The 23694-nt window shown below is 47.2% G+C and overlaps 1 protein-coding gene across 5 annotated transcripts in view; it reads right to left on the bottom strand.

Annotated features, from left to right (window-relative positions):
• Positions 1-5036: 5036 nt before the first annotated feature.
• SRSF11 (serine and arginine rich splicing factor 11) overlaps positions 5037-23694 on the bottom strand; it is a 37267-nt gene continuing 18609 nt past the window's right edge. For 4 of the 5 annotated variants that reach the window (XM_056532740.1, XM_056532742.1, XM_056532744.1 and 1 more), the window contains 7 exons: positions 16355-16494; positions 16165-16249; positions 15121-15246; positions 14929-15018; positions 14703-14801; positions 12813-12951; positions 5037-6809 (listed from right to left, as the gene is read on the bottom strand). In XM_056532740.1, the coding sequence (XP_056388715.1) occupies positions 6612-6809; positions 12813-12951; positions 14703-14801; positions 14929-15018; positions 15121-15246; positions 16165-16249; positions 16355-16494 (877 nt within the window). In that variant the 3' untranslated portion in view covers positions 5037-6611. The remainder of the gene's footprint in view (positions 6810-12812; positions 12952-14702; positions 14802-14928; positions 15019-15120; positions 15247-16164; positions 16250-16354; positions 16495-23694) is intronic. The other variant, XM_056532741.1, reaches the window with a different exon arrangement.

Raw genomic sequence — 23694 nt, forward strand, 5'->3', positions numbered from 1 at the left:
CAAGGTCGTTTTCTGGTCAGATCCTTCTTTTTTTGCCTAAAGTCGTTTTGGCTTTTCATCTCAATGAGGACTTTTGTCCTTTTGCTCCGCTCCTTCTCATCTCAAGGAGCGTTTACTCCACAATCTGGCTGTGGTGTGGACCGTTCGGGCCTACCTCTCTCACTGCTTCCTTTCGTCAGTGCGATTCTTTTTCGTCTTCACGGAAGGTCATTGCTTGGGACAACCTGCTTGCAAGGCCACCATTTTTCGGTGGAGCCGGTCTGCTAGTTCGGAAGTCTATCACTGTAGGGGGAATATCCCTCCCTTCAGGGTTTTGGCTCATTCTAACCATTCTGTTGGAGCTTCTTGAGCTCTCTAAAACAAGGCTTCTGCCTTGCAGATCTGCAAGCGGCTACCTGGTCACCTTTTGCATACTTTCTCTAGGTTTTTACCGGGTTCATACCTTATCGGCTGATGCTAGTCTGGCCCGGAAGGTGCTGCAGGTGGCGGTGGTTCAGCTGTCCGCCTAACCGGGGTTTTTTTTTTTTCTTCCCACCCAAGGGACGGCTTTGGTATGTCCCATGGTCTGTGTCCCCCAATGGAGCCGATAAAAAAAAAAAACTCCTTTTCTCTACTTACCGTAAAATCTTTCTCGAAGGATCCATTGGGGGACACAGCTCCCCCCCCTTTTAGGTTTCTCTTTAGTTCTCTGTCCGAGGGGGAGTTCAGTTATATATATTTCTCTGGTTCTCTGACAGTTTGTGTTTTCTTCTTGACCTGTCGGTCCTCTCCTATTGCTCTGGAACTAAAACTGATTAGCTCAGGGCGTGGAGGTGGGTATAGCCTGCTGGGAGGAGCTGACTTTTTTGTTGCGATAGTGTCATACCTCCTAGACAGCACCATACACCCACGGTCTGTGTCCCCCAATGGATCCTTTGAGAGAGATTTTATGGTAAGTAATAAAAAAAAAAAAATCTCCTTTTTAGAATGCTCTGAGCCAGAGGCGTGATTGTGACATCATGGCCACACCCCCTTTTGACATGTCTATGGGAAGGGGGGGTGTCTGTAGAGACACCCCTCCCATAGACCTGAATAGAGGGTGTGTGGCCATGACATCACAACCACTGCTGCAGGAACCAGATGTTTGTTTAGAATGCTGGGTGCTGCAGGAGACTGTGGGGAGCTCCAGTAGCGGGACCCCCGTGATAAGACATCTTATCCCTCTCTCCTTTGGATAGGGGATAAGATGTTTAGCAGTGGAGTACTCCTTTTAAGCTTTATGCTCTGGCATCTGACACATTTGTACGTGTCCTATTAGGTGGTGTAGGTTTGTGGGGGGGTCACTGCAAAGATGTTTTAATGACAATTGTGCAAAAAAAAAAAATAATGCAGTAAGGTAATGCACATGGGGAAGAATAATCCGGGTTGGGATTATGTATTAAATGGGAGAAAACTTGGGACGACGGATGTGGAAAAGGACTTAGGGGTCTAAATCAATAGTAAACTTAGCTGTAGAGACTAGTGTTGGGCAGCTGCTGCCAAGGTAAATAAAATCATGGGGGACATAAATAGGGGCATAGATGCCCACGACAAGGAAATAATTCTACTGCTGTACAAATAACTAGTCAGACCACACATAGAATACTGTGTACAGTACTGGTCAGACCACACATAGAATACTATGTACAGTACTGGGCACCAGTGTACAAGAAAGATATAGTGGAGCTGGAGAGGGTTCAAAGATGGGCAACCGGAGTAATACGGGGAATGGGAGGACTACAGTACCCAGAAAGATTATCAGAATTAAGGTTTAGTTTAGAAAAAAGAAGGTTTAGGGGAGACCTAATAATTTATATGTATAAATACATCAGGGGACCGTACAGAGATCTCTCCATGATCTATTTATACCCAGGACTGTATCTATAACAAGGGGGCATCCTCTACGTCTAGAGGAAAGAAGGTTTCTACACCAGCACAGATGGGGGTTCTTTACTGTAAGAGCAGTGAGACTGTGGAATTCTCTGCCAGATTTGGTGGTCATGGGAAACTCTGTAAAAGAGTTCTAAAAGGGTCTGGATGCATTTTTGGAGAACAACATTGCTGGTTACGTATACTAAATTTATAGGGACAGAAGGTTGATCCAGGGATTTATTCTGATGCCATATTTGGAGTCTGGAAGGAATTTTTACCTCTAGGATGAGGGTTTTATTTATTTATTTTTTTGCCTTCCTCTGGATCAACTCAGTAGGGACTCATTAGGGATATAGGTTGAACTTGATGGACTCCGGTCTTTTTTCAACCTTATCTTACTATAGAGTTGTGCAAAATTTGCAGGGACATTATTTTAGGGGGATTTATCAAAACATGTCTAGAAGAAAAGTTGATTAGTTGCCCATAGCAACCAATCAGATCACTTTTCAAAAATAAAAGCAATCTAATATTCACATAGTGTGAACACAGGATCTGGAGAGGTGTATACTATATATCCAGATTACATAGAAATAGCAGTAGTATACAAACAGAGCTGGCAGGGAGGTGTATAACTACTATATATCCTGATCCCAGTCACTGCATTGCTACTTCAGCCCAATCCCATGTCCCTACAGCTAAGGGAGACCTGTTCTAAAAGGATCTGAGGCTTGGCTATTTAAAGGGGTACTCAGCCCCTAGACATCTTATCCCCTATCCAAAGGATAGGTGATAAGAGGTCTGATCGCTGGGGTCTGGCCACTGGGGACCCCCACAGTATAGCATGCAGCACCCACCTGTTTCTTGTCCGGAAGCGCTGGAGAGTCTGGGTCGCAACCACGGGAACGGAAGTCTGTGACGTCATGACTCCACCCCTGTGTGACATCACACCCCCGTCCCCTCAATACAAGTCTATGGGAGGGGGCGTGACGGCCTTTACCGAAGTGTATGCACTGACTGGTAGTGCCACCTACAGTACAGAGAGGTATTACATGTTCTATACTACTGTTTACCTATTTTACTGAAGTGTATGCACTGACTAGTGTTTGGTAGCGCCCCCTACAGTACAGGGAGGTACTACTAGGACTATCCATCTTTTCCAGCCCACCAGAAAGCTGAACTAATTTATGCAGGCTAAAGTCAGCTACCGCTGAGCCGCAAAGTTCGTGCAGAATTATAACTTCGCTCATCTCTACTAATCTCCCTGGGTGTGGATGGAAGAGAAATTGATGAAAGGTGTCAATGCAGGATAGACTGGATGGTGGGTAAGCAGCCCCAAACAAGTTCCAAAGATATTCAAGCTGTCCTGCAGGCTCAGGGAGCATCAGTGTCAGCGCAAACTATCCATCGATAGTTAAATGAAATGAAACGCTATGGAGGAGACCCAGGAGGACCCCACTGCTGACAGACATAAAAAAAAACACTACATTTTGCCAAAATGAACTTAAGTAACCAAAATCCTTCTGGGAAAACGTCTTGTGGACAGATGAGACCAAGATAGAGCTTTTTGGGGTTTTGCTGCCTCTGGCACTGGGTGTCCTGAATGTGTACAAGGCATCATGAAATCTGAGGATTACCAACAGATTTTGGGTCGCACTGTACAGCCCAGTGTCAGAAAGCTGAGTTTGCATCCGAGATCTTCAGTCTTCCAGTAAGACAATGGGGCAGATTTATCAAAACCTGTCCAGAAGAGAAGTTGCCCAGAGCAACCAATCAGATCACTTTCATTTTTAACAAGGCCTCAGCAAAATGAAAGAAGCGATCTGATTGGTTGCTACAGGCAACTTTTCCTCTGGACAGGTTTTGATAAATGTCCCCCAATGACCCCAAACATATGTCAAAAAGCCCCCAGAAATGTATGGCAAAGCACTGGAGAGTTCTGAAGTGGCAGCAACGAGTCCAGATCTAAATCCCATTGATCACCTGTGAAGAGATCTTAAAATTACTGTTGGGAAAAGGCGCCTTCCAATAAGAGACCGGGAGCAGTTTGTAAAGGAAGAGTGGTCCAACATTCCAGCTGAGAGGTGTAAGAAGCTTATTGATGGTTATAGGAAGACACTGTTTTCAGTTATTTTTTCCAAAGGGTGTGCGACCAAATATTAAGTTAAGGGTGCCAATAATTTTGGCCGGCCCATTTTTGGAGTTTGGTGACATAATGTCCAATTTGCTTTTTTCCCCTCCTTTTTTGGTTTAGTTCCAACACACAAAAGGGAATTAACACGTGTATAGCAAAACATGTGTTACTGCAATCCTTTTCTGTGAGAAATACTTCATTTTCTAGAAAAATTAGTTCAGCCTTCAGGTGCTGGAAAAGGTGGATACAGTCCTAGGAAAGAGTCTCCTAGGACTGTATCCACCTTTTCCAGCTCATCGGAGCACCTGCAAGCTGAACTAATTTATGCAGGAAAAGTCATCAACTGCCGAGCCGAGAAGTTCGTGACGAATCGAATTTACTGTTAGTTCGCTCATCTCTAGTGCCAACATTTACGGCCACGACTGTATATGAGTATATAACGGTCGGGTCTGATATAAGAGGCTAAGAAATTGTATATATTATCTGTTTTATTGCTTTGCCTTTGTAGAGAGAACTTTCCTATTAGTCTCCTTCCAGGCATCTTCAGTCACCTCTCTATGTTCTATAGGAAATCCCCATTCATGTGTTTACTATGACATCTAGTGGCCTTTTATGGTATTCCTCCCCCTATTATAATGGTGTACGATATACACTTTGCCATCTAGTGGTGGTTTTATGCATTGCCTGTTACAATACCATGTACTTACCACGTGTGGAACACTGCAGTCTACTGTCTCCTGGTTTAAACCAATAAATCATTAATAGGTTTTCACTATTTGAATAGAGAAAGATGTCTGGACCTGTTTTATGCTGCTCTCACAATAAAGGGGATATCCAGTTTAGTAAAATGTAACCCCTATCCAAAGGTTTGCGGGGAAGCTCCAACCCCCTGCACAGTGATGTATTCGTTTACCTACATAGAGATGGGGATAAGTAAGGGATAAGTTCTGGAGCACTCCTTTAAATATGACAGGAGGCTTGTGTAAAAATCAAAAAAAGGGAGGGGGTCAAACAATTTCCATTTATACATTTTATTATCAAAGGTTTTCGTAAAACAAAATTTCAGTAACTGTACATCGAGATGGCACAGATTGGAACCTACATTTGTTTGTTTGATAATGAACAAAAGTGAAGCCGTGAAAGGTTGGGAAAAAAAAAAAAAAATCTGAAATAAAATGCACCAACTACTCAGCGTATAATAGAATGGACTCACTACGGCACCAGGGGGGTGAACACAAAAAGGCATGTTGAAAGTCTGAGGGGGGAGAAGGGAAGAAGAAAAAAAAATTCTGAAAAGCGCAACAAACATCCAATTAACGCACAACGTCTCTCGATTTAATTTACAAAAAAGCAAGAAAATGATTTCTGGTGAACGTTCAAGTGGAAAACTCCATTATTGTCCTACATAAAAAAAAAAAAGGAGAGAATCCAAGACTGTGGCTCTACAGAAACTACAACTCCCAGCAGGCCCTAAATGCTTGGACTTATGAGCATGTGACTGCTAGAGAGCAACAGACCGAAGACCGCAAACACCTATCGGCAAATCATTTCATGGTCAGAAAAATAAAAACGATCAACAGGATCTTTAGTGCAGGGTTTCCCAACCAGTGTGCCTCCAGCTGTTGCAAAACTACAACTCCCAGCATGCCCGGACAGCCTTCGGCTGTCCGGGCATGCTGGGAGTTGTAGTTTTGCAACAGCTGGAGGCACACTGGTTGGGAAACACTGCCTTAGTGTGCAGTTCACACACAGATTTGTCCATGCTATTGGGCCCTACAGCAATCCCCAATGACGTGTCTAGCATATGGCAGTGTTTTCCAACAAGGCTGCCTCCAGCTGCTGCAAAACTAGAACTCCCAGCATGCCCTGAAAGCCAGCCTTAGGCCAGTGTTTTCCTAAATAGTGTGCCTCCAGCTGTTGCAAAACTACAACTCCCAGCATGCCTGGACAGCCGGAGGCACACTGCTATGGAAACACTGCCATACGAAGTTAAAATAACTTTAAATGCTAAAAAAGCCTCTAAGTCTTCAAAACAAAAATATAGATTACGTTTTACTAAAGAAATCCCACAGAACGGCGCAGTACGACGTCTAACGGTCTACCTAGGTTGAGGAGGAAACATTTGGAAATGTTTAAAAAAAAAAAAAAGGAGGCCATTCGTTGCGGACAGCAGTGTTCCGGATACTATGAAAACTATTTGTGGTAACTGCAGCAAAGGACTGGGTTCTAGCACATAAGGGGGGGGGAGGAGGAAATTGAGCATCTAAATAGAAAGAAAAATGATACAACACATGCGAAGGTGTAGAGGACGCATGCAACGTATTTGATAAGTTGCGTCAAGTTAAAGAACGAAAGGAGGGTTTTGTGTGTGTTTTTTTTTTTTTTTTTTTACAGTTTCTCTTTAAAAACCACACAAGACAGGTTAATCCACTTCAATGTTTCAGACAAAACCCTTCGGTACAAATCTAATGACTTCTGTAGTTTTACATTCACTCTGTGCTGCTGACGACCAAAATTAGGTTAAACAAACAAAAAAAAAAAAAAATTTAAAAATATCACGTAAGGAGGAGCACTGGGGAAAGGGAAGCACTCAATCACTCATATCCATATCTTCCTCATGATGATCGTCTCCATTCACTTTGGAGTCTTTTACCGAGTCAATAACCGTCCTCTCTTCTGCCGCCTCGCTCTCTTGCGCAGGACTGGCTTCCGTCACCATATACTCTTCTCTCTTGTCCTTCTCGCTGTCGTAGCCCTGCTCCTCTTCATCGTAGTCACGTGTCACCTGCTATAGGGATGGAAAGAACAGACAAGGTAAAGCTTGTGGTCAGAGACAAGAAAATCATTGGGGGATCAAGAATAGAAGGGAAATTTATATTAGGGATCGACCGATTATCGGTTTGGCCGATATCCACGATTTTTGACATTACCGGTATCGGCAATTACCTTGCCGATAATGCCCCGCCGGCCCGAGACCGCCACTGCCCCATTGCCTCCCCCATCCCCGGTTTTATAATTACCTGTTCCCGGGGTCCGCGCTACTTCCTGCGCTATTGCTGTGCTCTGCGCAATGACGAGTGACGTCCTCAACGCGACGTCGTCGTCAGTGCGCACAGCGACAGCTCAGGAGCCAGAAGTAGCGCGGACCCCGGGAACAGGTAATTATAAAACCGGGGATGGGGGGAGGCAATGGGGCAGCGGCGGTCAGACTAGGGAGGACCCCAGGACAGGCAGGGGGAGAGTAGCGAGCGTCGGCGCTACTTTGAGAATAGCGGAGAGAATAGCCGATAACTTATACTGATATTCCGGTATAAGTTATCGGCCTCAAAGTTCACATATTATTGGTCCTAAAAAATTGATATCGGTCGATCCCTAATTTTTGTGAGATTAATATATATTTATTTATTTATTTTTTATTGCAACTTTTGGTTTAGATGTTTCTTCTAAAATTGTGTAGCTATGCCCATAGTCTAGTTAACTTTTTGCAGTGGTCATGAATTAAAGGGGTTATCCAGCATAAGGTGACTTTAGTACAGTGGTCTCCAACCTGCATACCTCCAGATGTTGCAAAACTACAACTCCCAGCATGCCCGGACAGCCACCAGCTAGTTTTGCAACATCTTGGAGGTCTGCAGGTTGGAGACCACTGCTTTAGTACTTACCTGGCAGACAGTAATGGACATGCTTAGGAAGGATCAATGCTTGTCTAAGTGGCTATGTTGTGAGTCCACCATAATGATGCTGTTTTCTTTTTGTGAAATTGCTATTTCCTGTTTGAGTTCCCTCCAAGTCCAAAGATCCCTTGTTTGTAAGTGAAGTGAGGTCACTTTTCTCCCTCCCACATAGTCACCCCACCCTTTGCAGCACAGCTGAGCTCCCTTCCATGTGTGTTGTGATTGAAATAATTCCCTGCAGTCCTGTGGAGAACGATCTCACTCCCACCCAGTGGTTACTACAGCCATAAAAGCACAGACAGGCTCCCTGTCAACACCTGACTAGGGATGTTATGTCTTGGGCCGCACTATAATCTGGGAAAAGCCAGAGACTACACTAATTTCTCGGTCGCTCTTCGTTGGGGGGGGGACAACTATACTGATTGGTATATGCTCTTGCCACTAGGAGGCGCTGACACTAGGAAGAAAAAGTCAGCTCCTCCCTGGCAGGATAATCCCGCCCACTGGAAGTGAGGTATTCAGTTTTAGCTAGTGTCAGTAGGAGGCAAGACACAAGTCTGGGAGCTCCCCAGACCTGGTATTTATTTATTATTTTCTAGTAAGGGCTGTTTAGTCAGGTTTTTATTCCCTTTTACAGGTGGGGCTTCAGGAGCATGGCGCTCACTGTTCCCCCATATGCGATGAAAGGGCACAGACATAGAGTTACGTACTGTTAACCCCTTCTCGCCAATGGCCAGCACCTGGAGGTTGTACCCTGGGTCCGCTCGCCCCACTATCTTAGCCTGGTATGATGTAGTGTGGCCTAATGCTGGCTTAAGACGCCTGAGGTGAGTATAAAGGATGGCATCTGCAGGTGAGTATGTACCCCCCCCCCTCTTCCCCCCTAAAACGGGACTCCTTTATTGGGGGATTGCTCAGGGTCTCATGGAAGGGCTAGGTCTCTGCATACTAGGTCCTGTAGAGGACGGCTGCCAGCCTTTTGCAGCAGCTGCCTCCACAGGCGCTCTTTTCCAGATCACCTCAGAACAGCCTTGCTGTTCCTCCTTTCCGCCAGCTATGTTTTCCCCTACTGCAGGGGTCAGCAGCACACTGGGGGCTCAGCCGGCGGGAGTTCAGGGTTATGGCGGCATGTGGTCTCCTTTCTTCCCCTGAGCCAGCATGCGACCAGGAAGGCCAGGCAACGCTCCCTCTCCCTTTTTCAGGGGGCTATGGCGGCACATGGCTACGCCCTTCTCCCCGAGAGGGCGCGGACCAGTAGGCCAGGCAGCGCCTCCTCCCCAGGATCGCACACCCTATGGATCATTTCTGTGGCTGGCGGGTGCTTACCAGCTGATGTGAATATTGCACCTCCAGCAGCGTCTTGCTCCGCACTCTGTTATCTGAGCGGCTCAGTCGGCCTCCCTAAGCTACAACCTGGCGGGAGTTCTTCCAGTCAGACCCGCTCTTGTCCCCTAGCCTCGGAGCTTTGCGGCACCTTAGCAGGCACTTCTGAACACGCTGCTCCATACCGTCGCCGCTCCTAGGGCTGCCACATGAGCTTTCCTTAGTGTCCCTGCATGAGGGACATGTTGTGGGCTTCCTAGCCGTTATACCTTTAGGGATCAAGCGAACATATTCAGCACACTGTGCCTTGCTACCACGCTTCCTTTCTGCCATTTTGGTGTGAGTAAAAAAAAAAAATTGCACCCTTGTCACTTCTGTTCTTTTTAGCTTAATATCTGCTGAGCTCTTTTTCTGGGACTGTATACGGGGGCCCCTTTATTGTCTCCATCACCCTGTATGGGACTTTATATGGCACATTACATTGGGTATGTCTCTGGCATACCCACATTCGGCAGGGTTCTCACTGTCATGGAGCGTATGTGACTCGCCGTGGTGGGTCATTGCGAGGGATTTCATGATCCCTTGGAAGATACCAGGGTTACAGAGGTCTGTTCCTCCTCTACCGCTGGTTGCCATGGCATGTCTGTCATGTCCGCCGGGTGTTCCTGGTGTGCACACATTCTCTCCTCCACAAGCAGCCGAATCTACGGCTACTGCCCCGGATCTCCACGTTCAGTGCGATGTCTCAGTGGACGCGTCCCAGCGTGGACAAGGATTGGACCTGCTCATTAGGCCAGACAGTAATTTCGCCTGTCACTAATCTCAACTGCCATGTCCGCCGCTGGATTACGGTACCCCACTTCTAGTGCGAGGTGACCGCTGGAGTGACCCGCTGTCTACTGTGGACCCATACCAGTAAACCAGATAGTGGTCTGCATGGTTTTCTCTGCCGCCTTTCACTTCTCCAAGGGCTGATGTATCTGCATCTGGAGTTCCAGTACCTCACTGCTAGTGCGCGGTGTCCGGTGGAGTGATCTGGCGTGTCCTTTGAACCCTATGCAGGGTGATGGGGATACAATCCACAGCTCCTAAGCCTCCCCCGATCTCCCAGGGTGACGGGGATTCTATCCATGGCTTTTAAACTTCCCCGCCTTTCCACATGTGTCAAACTGGCACAGTTATTGAATGTCCCCTTATCACCAGCGACTGAAGGGGCACTCGTTACGACAGACTTTTGTCTGTACGGTTTCCGACCGCTGCCGGTCTCCCATCTCTGGGCTGCCGCGTGCATGGCTGTGGCTTCCGTACCTCACTGTTGGAGTGAGGAATCTGTCAGGGGGTTCCTGCAGGCACAAGGGACTGCTGCCAGTCAACCAGTCCTTAGTCTGCATGCTCTCCTACACCACCAGGTTACCCATCCAATTGGCCACACTCTGTGCCCCACTTTCTGTGAGAGGGTTCTAAGGAGTGCTCCTGTGAGTTCAGGAATCCTCAACCAGTCAGCCGGACTGATGACCGCATGGTTTACTGCTACATCGGGTCAACTACCACACACTTCCCACACCATGGCGGAAGTTCAGGCAACCACTGCCAAGGCGTAGTTCAGAGTGGGTCTCCCCATGTTGCTCCATGGGCCCTATACATTGCACCACATGCTGGTTCTTGGGGTTCTCTACTTACCAGGTCCCTCTCTTCATGCCTGATGCTCTCACGACTTAAGGCTGGTAAACCATTTTTAGTGTGTGGTTCTGAATGCGGGACCCGATGTGGCCATGGTCCCTATATGCCAGATAGCCAGACTGTCTGCATGGCTTTCTAATCCACCAGGTCACCTCCCCCATTCCTGCTGCTCCCATGACTTCAGTGCCCTGTTGGTCTGCTAAGGACATGGTTGTGACACACCATAGGGTGCCAAGTCTGTCTTTCATACTGCCAGACTTTTGGATGGCTGCGGTTCCTTCATGTCTGCAGTCTTGGCACCCCGCTACTATCGTGAGGCAACCATGTCTGTGTCCCTACGTATGCTTAGGTCCTCTGTCCCTTCTGTCGGTGGGGTGTGCTTCGGGCCTTCCTGTGATCTTGTTCTAAAGGCCTGCAGCGGTTGAGCACCTCTGTTCTGGCATGGCACCTGTTGGGGCGACAGTCAGTTTGGGCCTTAGCGATGGTTGAGGTCTCGGCATGTGTAGCTCTCCTGCCCAGACTTCTCGGTGATCCCATTGTGGGGCGGTCTTTCTGTACCGCACTTCTTGTCTCGACACTGAAGTTTGTCTCCCGGAGAGTTTCTCGGCCGTTGGGTTTACGTACCCTTCAGGTGTGAGTTCCTGAAGATGCAGGAACCTCCGATTCCCATGTTAGTCGCTCTGGGTTCTGGGATGCTCCTTTTCAGGGTCTTCTGCTCCTTTTTGGAAGTATTTCCTTCCGTGTAAGTCTTCATCTTCCAAGTGACTCAGTAACCTCCAGTTCTCATTTCTGTCTCTCCGGTGTGTCAAGATGCTCCTTTTCAGGGCGTTCCTTCCTTTTTTGGTTGTTATTACTTTCAGTCTCCTCCTTCGGGGTCCATGTACTCCCGAGATTGAGGGTGTTTCGGTCATCAGGTTTACACCAGTCGAGCTGATTTCACCTTCCGGGTGCTCGCGGCAGGCCCCTGGGACAGGGGTTTTGGCTTTCCAGATGTCCAGGTCATCGATCTTATGCACCAGGCCTCTCGAGCCGGTTTCAGTCTTTTTTCCAGTGGTTTTCTGGTCTCCACCTTTTGTGCTCACCTTCTGCTCAGGCATACGCTGCTCTCCTTGGCACCTTTCCACCATGTTCTCTTTATTTGGTCGACCCGGGTAGGGGTTCTCTTGTTGTGCCCTTTTTACATTTTTGTTTCCCAGCCAGGCTAGCCCTCTGTCTGGTTCTGTGTTCCTTGGGGTTGATTTCCTACTTCCAGGATGGTTCTGGCCCATCTGGCTTCCTAGTCTATTTTCTTGGCTCTCTATATGGACCGTAGGTTTAGTCTCTGCAAAGGACGGTCCCTTCCTTTGGCATCCTAGTCCATCTGCATGGACGGGGGATCTTCCGGGAGCTCAGTTTCTGGTCCTCTTTTCTCTGGGCCTCTGTTGTCTCTGGCCTGGGTTCTTGTCCGCAGACCTAACAGACAAGTGGGTTCGGTCTCTGGACTGATTCCCTTTCTCTAATGGTTGTTATTCCCACACTGCTTTGGAACGTCCCATCAGTATAGGTGTCCCCCAATGAAGAGCGACCGAGAAAAGGAGATTTTTCGTACTGAACATAAAATCTCTCGTAGCCTTCATTGGGGGACACAGCACCCACCCATATCTTCATTTTTTTATCCGGTGAGTACAAAAAAAATCTCCTTTTTGTATGCTGCTAAAAATAAACATTGGGGCAAAGATCACATAAGAATTGCAAGACCACCAAACACAGGTACAGACAATATATTATTAACTACACTAACTTTACAGCCCCTGTAGCATAGTCCAATAAAAAGAAAATCCCAGAATATCTCTTAAAATCATGAGCTGTTGCATGATATAAGTTGCCGCCTGATTTTTTGCAATGCCCTAAATTTGTTGAAAGTCTATAAAAGCCCAAAGCTGGCTTACAAAACGGGCTGTGGACAGTCACAATTTTTGGTGCAACAAATTTAAAAGTCACAGAGGAGGAACCATACTAAGTGGGGTACTGACGTTGTACTTGCCCCATATTCATCACGTCATGCAACCATTTAATATGGCGCATGTACACATTACCGCCACACAAATTACCAATGTTTTTGTCAGTAAACTTACTTTCACGTCTTTTTCGCTTTCCGATCTTCGCTCACGCTCCTTCTCTTTGTCTTTGCTTTTCTTCTTTTTACTGGAAGATCTCTCCCTTTCATCCCTGTTCTTTTCTCTGTCTTTATCCTTCTTCTTTTCCTTTTTATGCCTAGAATGGAAGTTTATCAGTCTGTTAAAAAGATTACAAGTGCATGATGTTGCTTTGGTTTCTTCTTACATGTGACAACTTACACGAAAGATAGTGTTGTTTCTGGGAAAATCCCCTCATTACTTATCTGCACGATAGGTGATGAGTGGTGTTTAGGAAAACACTGCACTATCCCCATCATATAGTAAATCTTTTGTCTTTTCAGACAGACATATGAAAGGTTTTTACGGCTCAGGGTCTCATTGTTGAGGCCCTGACCAATCTCTAGATCTGTGTTTTCCCAAACAGTGTGCCTCAAGATGTTGCCAAACTACCACCTTCAGCATGCCAGGACAGCCTTTGGCAGTTTTGCTACAGCTGGACACACTGTTTGGAAGATACTGTTAGATGTTAATATACAGTCAGTAGAAACTAAAACTCAACACAGCAAAAACACGATCCACTAGATTAGCATGCAAACCAGATGTTAATCAAGTGAAAACCCTGAGCAGTCTGTAAAAAAATTAAAAAAAAAACAAAAAAAACACAGAACATTTCCAGTAGCTCAGTCGGGCTGAATGGGACCACCGTAGTGAAACCACAGTGTCCTGATCAGCTAGGACGCGGGCGGAGGGTCCGTTGCCAGCCTCCGGCACGTCCGATTGGCGATTGAGATCTAGGCTTGAGCAACCGCCGCTGATGACACTGATCAATGCAATGCTATGGCTTTGCATTGAACAGTGCTGGCAATCAATGTACTGCATGTTATAATATTGCAAAAAAAAAAGTTAAAGCGTTAATGTGACTTAACCCCTTCCCTAATAAAAATAAGCCATCATTTGGGTCTGTAGGTGCAAAATTGAAAGCTTTATGATTTTAGAAAGGTGAAGAGGAAAAAAACCAAAGTGCAAAAACAGAAAAACAGTCCCCAAAGGGTTAAAAGGCATCTGAGAAATAAAAGAAGCAATTTGATTGGTTGCTATGGGAAAACACAGCAACTTTTGCTCTAGACAGGTTCTGCTAAATCTCCACCATGGTGATTTTGTTGGGGGCCTTTTTCAACACATTTTCCAACCCATTACGAAATAGGGGCCTGATAAAGCGCATGTAGTGTGACAAGTTCCGTAGCCCGTGAAAACCCCCATACTAGTTTGCCACCTTCACGCTGTATCCTGTTTTTTGAAAGAAGACAAACATCTTATGATGATGTAATCCGTATGGTCAGTGCACTGTCCTTTTACTTTTAGATGTTAATTCACTCCCTAGCTAGCCACAATCTACATCCAGCTGCACTAAATGGAATCATAATTAAGTCTATAAAGCTTGACCAGTGCAGCTGGACAGATTGCAGCCAGCTCTGGAGCGAAGTGCGCTGACATGCACTTCTGACGATATCTAGAGATCGGTTAGAGTGTAAACACTCAGACGCAAGAAGACCCATCGTTGCCATTTTAGCTCACAGGATGTGATCACGGGTCTCCGCTGAGCCCTCTGAGTTTACCAGCAATAGCAATTTATGCATTTAGACGCTGTGATCAGCATTGACATGGCATCTAAACAGTAAATTGATAGTGGCAGGATTGTTGTTGCGCGTCATTAGCCTGGAGTGTCCAGCTAATTAGAGCAGCAGACACCCCGCACATATGAAGTGACCGCAATTCCTGCGCTGGCTTCATAGTCATTTAACGCTTCAAAGTGTACGCCTGATGTTGTCTAGGGATTAAGAACAGTAATGCTGCAGGTTTCAGTTGTTCTGAGGTTGAAAGAAATACCTTCTAGGTGATGGGGTGCGAGATGCTTTCCTCTTAGGTGATCTTATTTTTTTAGGAGGAGATCGAGTTGCACTACGACTCTTTCTGCGCCTCCTGTCCCTGCAAGGGAAAAAAGAAAAAAAAAAAGGATTAAAATGATACAAACACTGAATAATCAGATTTAAAGTGGAGGAAATGGACAAGACAGACTGGCTCAGTAATAAGTGCAACTGGTACAGCATCATACCTGCTTGTGCTTCGAGATCGCCTGCTTGTGCTGTAGCTCTTGGGTGGGGTTTTAGATCGCTTTTTATCTTTTTCTTCTCGCTTTTTATCTCTACAAGTAGTAAATTAAGGATGAGATTTTTCCATTAATGTTGCTGTTTTATATTGGTACCTGCATTGTTATGAGTAGGACAAGTGAAAATCAACTAGTTACCTGGATTTGGATCGAGAACGGCGGCTTCTTTCTCTTGAGTGGGATCGCCTCCTCCTGGGGCTCTTAGATCGTCGTCTGCTTCTGGATTTCGAATGAGATCTCCTTCTTGACCTACTTCTTGAGCGTCTACAAAATAAAAAAGTAACATGAAGTGAAAGATACTCAAAATGTCGGGACATTTCAGGAGTTACCCCACTTTCTTAACCTGGTTGAGAAAGGAAGGAAACTCCTGAAACGTCCCGACTGTTGCTCGCACACCAGCAAGCGCTTTTTAGCCCTCAGGAAGGCAGCACTCCGCGGCCAGGAACGGACTGCCCCAGGAGGGGATGAATATGTTCTGAAGACGCAGTGTTGAGCCGGTTATCTGCAATATCATTGCACCGGGTAAATATGTTGTTCCGTGTCCTGTACACTGCACTTTTCTACTAAGTGAATACTTTTTTTTTTTTATAAAATCGCAACATATAAACGCAATCCCTGTGAAAGTGTAATTTGTCTATATGTGAACTGGTTTATATGGCTGGGGAATACAGAGACTTTAGCTAGACATAAGGGAGCCACCCACAAGTGCTTTACACCTGCTGTCCGTCTGTACATGATTGTACCAGACAGCCTTTGGCTGGTTGTTGTAGTTTTGCAACAGAATGAGGCACACTGGGTGGGAAACACTGACCTCGAGAGATGTTCAGAGCAGTCAGCTACTACGAGCCCAAGGTCCTCTGTGCCTACCCACCTATATTACAGCATATTAACACATTATGCGCTGTAAATCAAATTATACTAAATGCTCCTTTACTGTACAGAAGATTTAGTAGGCAGAACTTTAGGGTAGGGTCACAAGTGCAGCATTTTGCTTCTGCATATTTTCCTACCCATTGATGTCAATGGGTAGGAAAATACATGGCAGCAAGATACACCGCAAAATAAACCATGTATGACCCAACCCTTACAAAGCAATTTGTCTAAAAAATGTTTTTAATAATTATATATTATATGTGCAGAACAAATATTCCCATAGATATTACTTTGAGAAATATTTCTAACCTGTGCCTAGAGGATGAGGGCGTTCTCCTTCTCCTAGAATGGGAGCGTGACCTTGAATGTTTTTTTGATTTGTCATCCTTCTTATCTAAGAGAGGGAAAATATATAGACAGGTATTTGATGTAAAAAGTCCAATAGGTTAAGGTAAGGAAAAAAATAAAAAATAAGAAAAGTAAATACAATGCAACTTACCGGAAAACTTACCGGGCTCAATGGCAGCAGAAATCAAGGACTGGGCTTCCCGAACCCTCTTCATAGCTTCTTCAATATCTTTGTTAGAAGCATCAGATTTCAGGCTTGGTGACACCAGTCCAGCAGTTACATGATTCAGTCTACAAAACAAATGAAATGTTCAGCTCAGTGCAGTCTAAAATACAGGGAACCAAAACATTGTCCTTTAAAAGGCTTGTACATAATCTATGTGCAATCCCATTCATTTCCCTCATTCTATCAGCACCCAGACTCCCTTGCTCACCAATTCCTGGTGATGTTTTGACAGAAGGGAGTTACATTCAGTCAATCACTTGCTGCAGAGTTTATGCAAATCAACCAGTGATTAGGTTTCATAGTAACATAGTTCATAAGGTTGAAGACCAGAGTCCATTAAGTTCAACCTATAAACTTAATGAGTCCCTACTGAGTTGATCCAGAGGAAGGCAAAAAACTCATACTAGAGGTAAATATTCCTTCCCGACTCCAAATATGGCATCAGAATAAATCCTTGGATCAACGTTCTGTCCCTATAAATCTAGTATAAATAACCTGTAATGTTGTTATGCTCCAAAAATGCTTCCAGAGTCTGTCTCTATTTTTGCGGCTTTTATTTGTTTTCTTTTACATATTTTACATTTTTCTCTATAGCTTTTTAATGCTTCTTCACTGCCGTCCTGTTCAAGTAGTTTAAATGCTTTATTTTTGTTGTTTATTGCCCGCTTAACATTTTTATTCATCCATATTGGTTTTCTTTTATTTGACCCTTTTATTCCCATAAAAGGTATATAAATCTTACAGTGAGAATTTAAGATATTTTTTAACAGTCTCCATTTAGTGACATATTCTTGTATGTCACTCGAGAGATTCCCTTATTGAAGAACATGTTCTAATGTATTACATCATGATCACCATTTCCTAGGTGTCCTACTTGCACATTAGTTACTATGTCAGTCTGTTGGTTAAAGGGAAACTAATTAAAATAAATTTTTGCTATTGCACTCCTTATGGTAAATAAAAAAGAATTCTAATATACTTTGTTTAAAAAAAAAAAAAATGAAGTTTTCTTTGTGTTTAAAAAGCTCAAGAGCACATTTCCCCCCCATTTTAAACACAGACTTAGGACTGAGGACCAAACACAGAAAGTGCAGCCTGGAGAGCTGGAGGAGGGGGGAGGGGGTCCAGAATCATCCAATCATAGCTCCTCTCACACTTAACTGCCATATGCTGTTGGTTGGACACCCCCCTCAATAGCAAAAAAGGAGATTTTTGTTCATCCACCATAAAATCTCTTTCTCTATCGGCTCCATTGGGGGACACAGACCGTGGGACGTATTAAAGCAGTCCCTTGGGTGGGCAGATAAGCAGTCAGGCAGACGGCCGTTCCACAGCCGCCTGCAACACTTTACGACCCACACTAGCATCAGCCGATGCAAAGGTATGAACCCGGTAGAACCTCGAGAAAGTGTGCAAAGACGACCAGGTAGCCGCCTTGCAAATCTGCGAGGCAGAGGCTCTATTCTGGAGAGCCCAGGATGCCCCGACAGAACGGGTAGAATGAGCCACAACCCTGAAAGGAGGAAACTTCCCCTAACAGCGATAGGCTTCCGAAATGACGGACCGAATCCACCGAGAAATGGTGGCCTTGGAAGCAGACTGTCCCTTATGACGACCTTCCGTAAGGACAAAAAAGGAATCACACAGACGAAACGAAGAAGTGATGGAGAGATAAGACCGAACAGCCCGAACTACATCCAGCTTGTGTAGTAAGCGCTCCTTAGGATGAGAAGGAGCAGGACAAAAAGACGGGAGGACAATGTCCTCATTGAGATGAAAGGCCGAAACCACCTTAGGCAAAAAGGAAGGATCTGGCCGGAAAACAACCTTGTCCTGGTGGATCACCAGAAATGGAAAACGGCAGGAGAGAGCTGCCAATTCGGACATCCTCCGGATGGAGGTGATAGCAACAAGAAACGCCACTTTCCAAGAAAGGAGGCGGAGAGACACCTCTCTAAGGGGCTCAAAAGGGTTCACCCTGGAGGGCACTCAGAACCAGATTCAAGTCCTAAAGGGGGAGAGGGTGACTGATAAGGAGGGACAGCGTGCGCCACTCCTTGAAGGAAGGTCCGGACATGAGAATTAGAAGCCAGAGGCCGCTGGAAAAGAATGGCAAGGGCCAAAACCTGACCTTTAAGGGAACTGAGAGACAACCCCAGTTCCAAACCCGACTGCAAAAAGGAGAGAAGACGGGGAACCGAGAAGGTTACAGGGGATAAGTCCTGAGCGTCACACCAACGAAAATAAATTCTTGCGGAGGAGGGCTTACGAGCCCAGAGCATGGTGTGAATGACTTGGGAAGAGAACCTGCGCGCCCTCAAAACCGCTGTCTCAACCGCCACGCCGTCAAATGCAGCGACTGTAAATTGGGGTGGCAAAGAGGACCCTGAGAGAGCAGGTCTGGACGGAGCGGATGGCGCAGTGGAGCGCCGTCAAGGAGCCCGACTACGTCGGCGTACCACGACCTTCGGGGCCAATCTGGAGCTATCAGAATGGCGGGAACGTCCTCTGTTTTAAGCTTCCTCAGAACCCTGAGAAGGAGCGGAAGGGGAGGGAACAGATAGGGTAGGGCAAACCCCGCCAAGGAATCACTAGGGCGTCCACGGCCAGAGCCCGAGGGTCCCGGGACTTGGACACAAAAGGAAGGATCTTTCGATTGTGCCGGGACGCGAAGAGGTCCACATCTGGAATGCCCCAGAGGTCGCAGAGTTGCGAAGACCTCTGGATGTAGAGACCACTCGCCGGGGTCGGGTGAGGACCGACTGAGGAAGTCGGCTTCCCAGTTGAGCACCCCCGGTATGTGAATCGCCGAAATGGCCGGAAGCTTGCTTTCCGCCCAGATGAGAATTTTGGTCACCTCGGCCATGGCTGCCGAGCTGCGAGTGCCGCCTTGTCGATTTATGTACGCCACGGCCGTGGCGTTGTCAGACCGGACGTGGACAGGACGAGACTGAAGCCGGGACTCCCAATGAAGACGACAAAGAAGAATCGCCCATGATTCCAATATGTTTATCGGAAGAAGGGCCTCTCGGGGAGACCAGTGCCCCTGAACCGTCCAATCCCTGAACACGCCGCTCCAGCCCAACAGGCTGGCATCCATTGTAACTAACTGCCAGTGAAGGGGAAGAAATGACCGCCCTTGGAGAAGAAGGGGGGAGCGGAGCCACCAGAGCAGAGAATGATGGACCCTGCGAGAGAGAACAATCTGACGATCGAGAGACAGAGGAGACCTGTCCCAAAGAGAGAATCGCCAGTTGAAGGGGGCAGTAATGAAACTGGGCAAAGGGTACGGCCTCCATAGTTACCACCAACCAACCCAGGACTTCCATACAAGTGCGAATGGATGGATGGAGACTGAGACCTGGGTCCGAAGGGAGCGGACCCCCGACAGAAGCGCCAGATGTTTGTTCGGCGGGACGCAAATTCGGGCAGAGGCCGTGTCGAAGCGAAGTCCCAAGAAGGTTAGAGACTGGGTAGGAGAGAGGACTGACTTGGCCCGGTTGACCATCCATCCAAAGCGATCCAGAGTGTGGAGAGTGACGTCCACATTCTCCAGAGTCTGGGCTCTGGTTGGACCCTTGATGAGAAGGTCGTCCAGGTAGGGTATCACGAGACTCCCCTCGACCGTAACAGGTCCATCACTGGAGCAAGGATCTTGGTAAAGACCCGAGGAGCCGTGGCCAGGCCAAAGGGGAGGGCTACAAATTGAAAATGCCCCTCCGGAACCGCAAAGCGAAGGTACCGATGATGGCCTGGAAATATTGGCACAAGGAGGTAGGCATCCTTGATGTCCACCGAGGAAAAAAACTCCCCTTGTTCCAGGGACGCCACCACCGAATGGAGAGATTCCATTCGGAAGTGGCGGATAAGAAGACGACGGTTGAGACGCTTGAGGTCCAGGATTGGTCGCACAGAACAGTCCTTCTTGGGAACTTCAAAAAGATTGGAATAGAAACAACGAAACCGTTTCCCTGGAGGAACGGGAACGATAACCCCCTGGAGAAGCAGAGAGTGGAGAGCCTCTCGAAATTGCTTCGCCAGAGAAGGAGACCGGGGGGCCCGGGATCGAAAAAAAAGCGATCCCTTGGGAGGGAGGCAAATTCGATTCGGTAACCGCTGGACACCACGTCCCTGACCCAAGAGTCCTGAATGTGTGAGGTCCAGATGTCTCGAAAAAGTAAGAGACTACCTCCCACCCGATAAAAATACGCGGGTGGGGGCTTCACTTCATGCAGAAGTGGGTTTGCGGTTGCCTGATTTGGGCGCAAACCGGCCGGACCGGTTGGTGTCCGACTTTCAAGACGGGCGCGCCCGGAACGAGGGAGCCTTCTTGTCCCGCGAAGGCGCCTGCCTGGACCCTTTGCTGGAGCCAAAAGGTCCGAAAGGAAAAAGACTTCCTTTGGGAAGAAAGGCGAGCCTTATTTTGAGGCAACAAGGAACTCTTACCTCCCGTCGCCTCAGAGATAATCGCATCAAGGCGCTTGTCAAAAAGACGGCCACCCGTAAAAGGAAGCACAGTGAGAGACCTTTTGGAAGCGGCATCCGCATTCCAAGCTTTAAGCCACAGAGTGGCGGAGAGCCGCTAGGTGACCCACAGGAAAGGCAGAACAACGGGATGACTGCATGGAAGCCGCGCACAGGAAGTCCCCAGCTTTAGAGCATTGGAGAGCCAGAGCAGACAGATCCTCTGGGGGGGGGGAATCCCGCTAAGATACCCTGATGGAGCTTTTGGCACCACTCCGACAGGGCCTTGGACGCCCATGCCGAGGTGAAGATGGGAAGAAGAGAAGAGCCAGCTGCTTCAGAGGCAAACTTCGCTAAGGATTCTACCTTCTTGTCCATGGAATCATTGAAGGCTGCGGCATCTGCCAGTGGCAGTGTAGTCACCTTAGTGATCTGGGAGATTGGTAGATCCACTGAGGGAGGGGAAACCACCTTAGTGACAAGGTCCTTGTCAAATGGATAACGTTCTTGAATCGTCTTGATTCCCGGGAACCTCTTGTCTGGATGTTTCCATGCAGATTCCAGAATGGCGTCAAAGTCAGCATGAGAGCTGAACTTTTGAGGTGCTGGCTTAGCACGATGAAAGGATACTCCTGGACTGACATCCGAAGATCCTGGGTCCTCTAAGTGAAAGGTGTCTCTTATGGCTGCCATGAGTTCACCGTTTCAACTGAATCTGAGCAGTCCTCTGAGTCAGATGCCGGCTCGGAAGCCTCGTCCGCCAGTTCACCAGGAGAATGTGAACGAGTGGAGGCAGTCCTGGAGGGGGGGGCGACCCTGACCGGGTACGCAGCTCTGGCGTGGTAGAGCGGCGACTCCGAGAACATCCTCTGGAGGAGCGACGTTTATGCCCAGATGACAGGGGGCGAGCCCCACGAGGAGAACGCCCACATCTATCTGAAGAATCAATGAAAGAGGCAGACGAGGCACCCCTAGTACGCTTGTGAGAGTATGTGGAGACGAGGAGCGGGCCCTCTCAGAGGCCCTGCGCAGAGTAGACCCCTTCAAACCACTTCCCGGGAGGCCTCAGCCACCAAATGGGAGACATGGGTCAAGTCAGCCATATACTGGGTCAGGGAAGAAACCCAGGCTGGTGGAGCGGCTGAATCCACCGGAACCGAAAGGGCATCAGGGGGTCTGAGGGAGCAGTGGAGCAGGCAGGGCAAGTGGGCTCAGTAGAGCCAGGCATCTTGGTATTACAGTGCTTACAGACTAAATAAGTCACTGACGTTCCAGGTTTCTGTTTATAGAGGGAGGAACAGCTCTGGGTACGGACATAATGAGAAAAGAGACAGGAACTTTCTCACCCTAGTCTGTGTCCCCTGGCAGCTGCAGTGAGAACTCTGCTCCGTGCAGCTAGAGTGTAAGAAACCGGCCAGCCAATAGTAGAGAGGGGTGTGCCTGAAGCAGAGGCACTAACTACTTGGCCCCTTCTAACTGAAATTAGCCCCCACGGCGCCGATTGGAGGCTACTTCGTGCCTCTGAAGAGCTCCGACAGCCCTGTGGGCGGAGCTATAGAGTGGCAGAGAAGCAGCTGTAATGGCGCCGGCTCCTTGTCCCAAACGCACATGTCAGCCGCATATGCGCTCGGGGGAATAGAGCGGGCGGCCTATACGCCGGCAGACTGCCGGAGAAAGTGAAAGTAAGCCGGCGCTAATGTGTCCCCCTAATGGAGCCAATAGAGATATTATATGGGCACTCTCATCAAATATAATAAGTCTAGTAGGGCACCCCCCTCTGGTCGGGCCCTGCACCATTTGGGACAGATAATGGTCTTTCGCTATAGTCAGAAACCTGTTTCATTTATGAGATTCACAGGTCAAAGTCTCCCAGTTTATATCGGGATAGTTAAAGTCCCCATTATTGAGGGGGCAGCAGGGACAGGGAGTGCTGATCTTCAAAGCAGGTAAGCTGGAAAAATGAAATGTACGGCCTATCCTGGGAGTTTAAGCCCTGCCAATCAAAAGTCACAAAACCTTGGTGCTGGGTACTAGAGATGAGCAAAGTTACAGTGATTCGATTCGTCACAAACTTCTCAGCTTGGCTGTTGATGACTTTAGCCTGCATAAATTAGTTCTGATTTCAGGTGCTCCCGTGGCTGGAGACTCTTTCCTAGGACTGTATCCACCTTTTCCAGCCCACAGCAGCACCTGAAAGCGGAACTAATTTATGCAGGAAAAGTCATCAACTGCCGAGCCGAGAAGTTCGCGACAAATCGAATCACTGTAACTTCACTTATCTCTACTGTGTACCTTCAAACATTGTACTATTGGTAGCAGTAGAGCATGGGTCTTACAGCATTGCAGTTTTGCCTTTGTATAAATAATTAGACCACACTGAGTGTCCCATCCAATTTTGGGTAGCTGTATATAAGAAGGACATGGCCGAACTAGAGAGAGTACAGAGGAGGGCAACAAAGATAATTAATAGTATGGAAGACGTCTTAAGGACAATCTGATCACAAAGTACAAACACATGGTTTGACAGTACAGAGATCTTTCTTTGGATCTTTTTATATTTTGGTCGATATCCAAGACAAGGGAGCATCCTCTACGTGTAAATAAAGAAGGTTACCATCAACACAGATGGGTATTCTTTACTGTAAGAGCAGTGAGGCTAGGGAACTCTCGTCCACATGACATTGTGATTTATGGGGATAGAACATTGATTCATAGATTTATTCTGATTGCCATATTAAAATCACGAAGGATTTTATCCTCTGTTATGGAGCGATTACCACCAGCCTCATGAGGCTTTGGCC

The sequence above is a fragment of the Hyla sarda genome, chromosome 7 (genome assembly GCF_029499605.1).
Source record: "Hyla sarda isolate aHylSar1 chromosome 7, aHylSar1.hap1, whole genome shotgun sequence".
Classification (NCBI taxonomy): Eukaryota; Metazoa; Chordata; class Amphibia; order Anura; family Hylidae; genus Hyla; species Hyla sarda.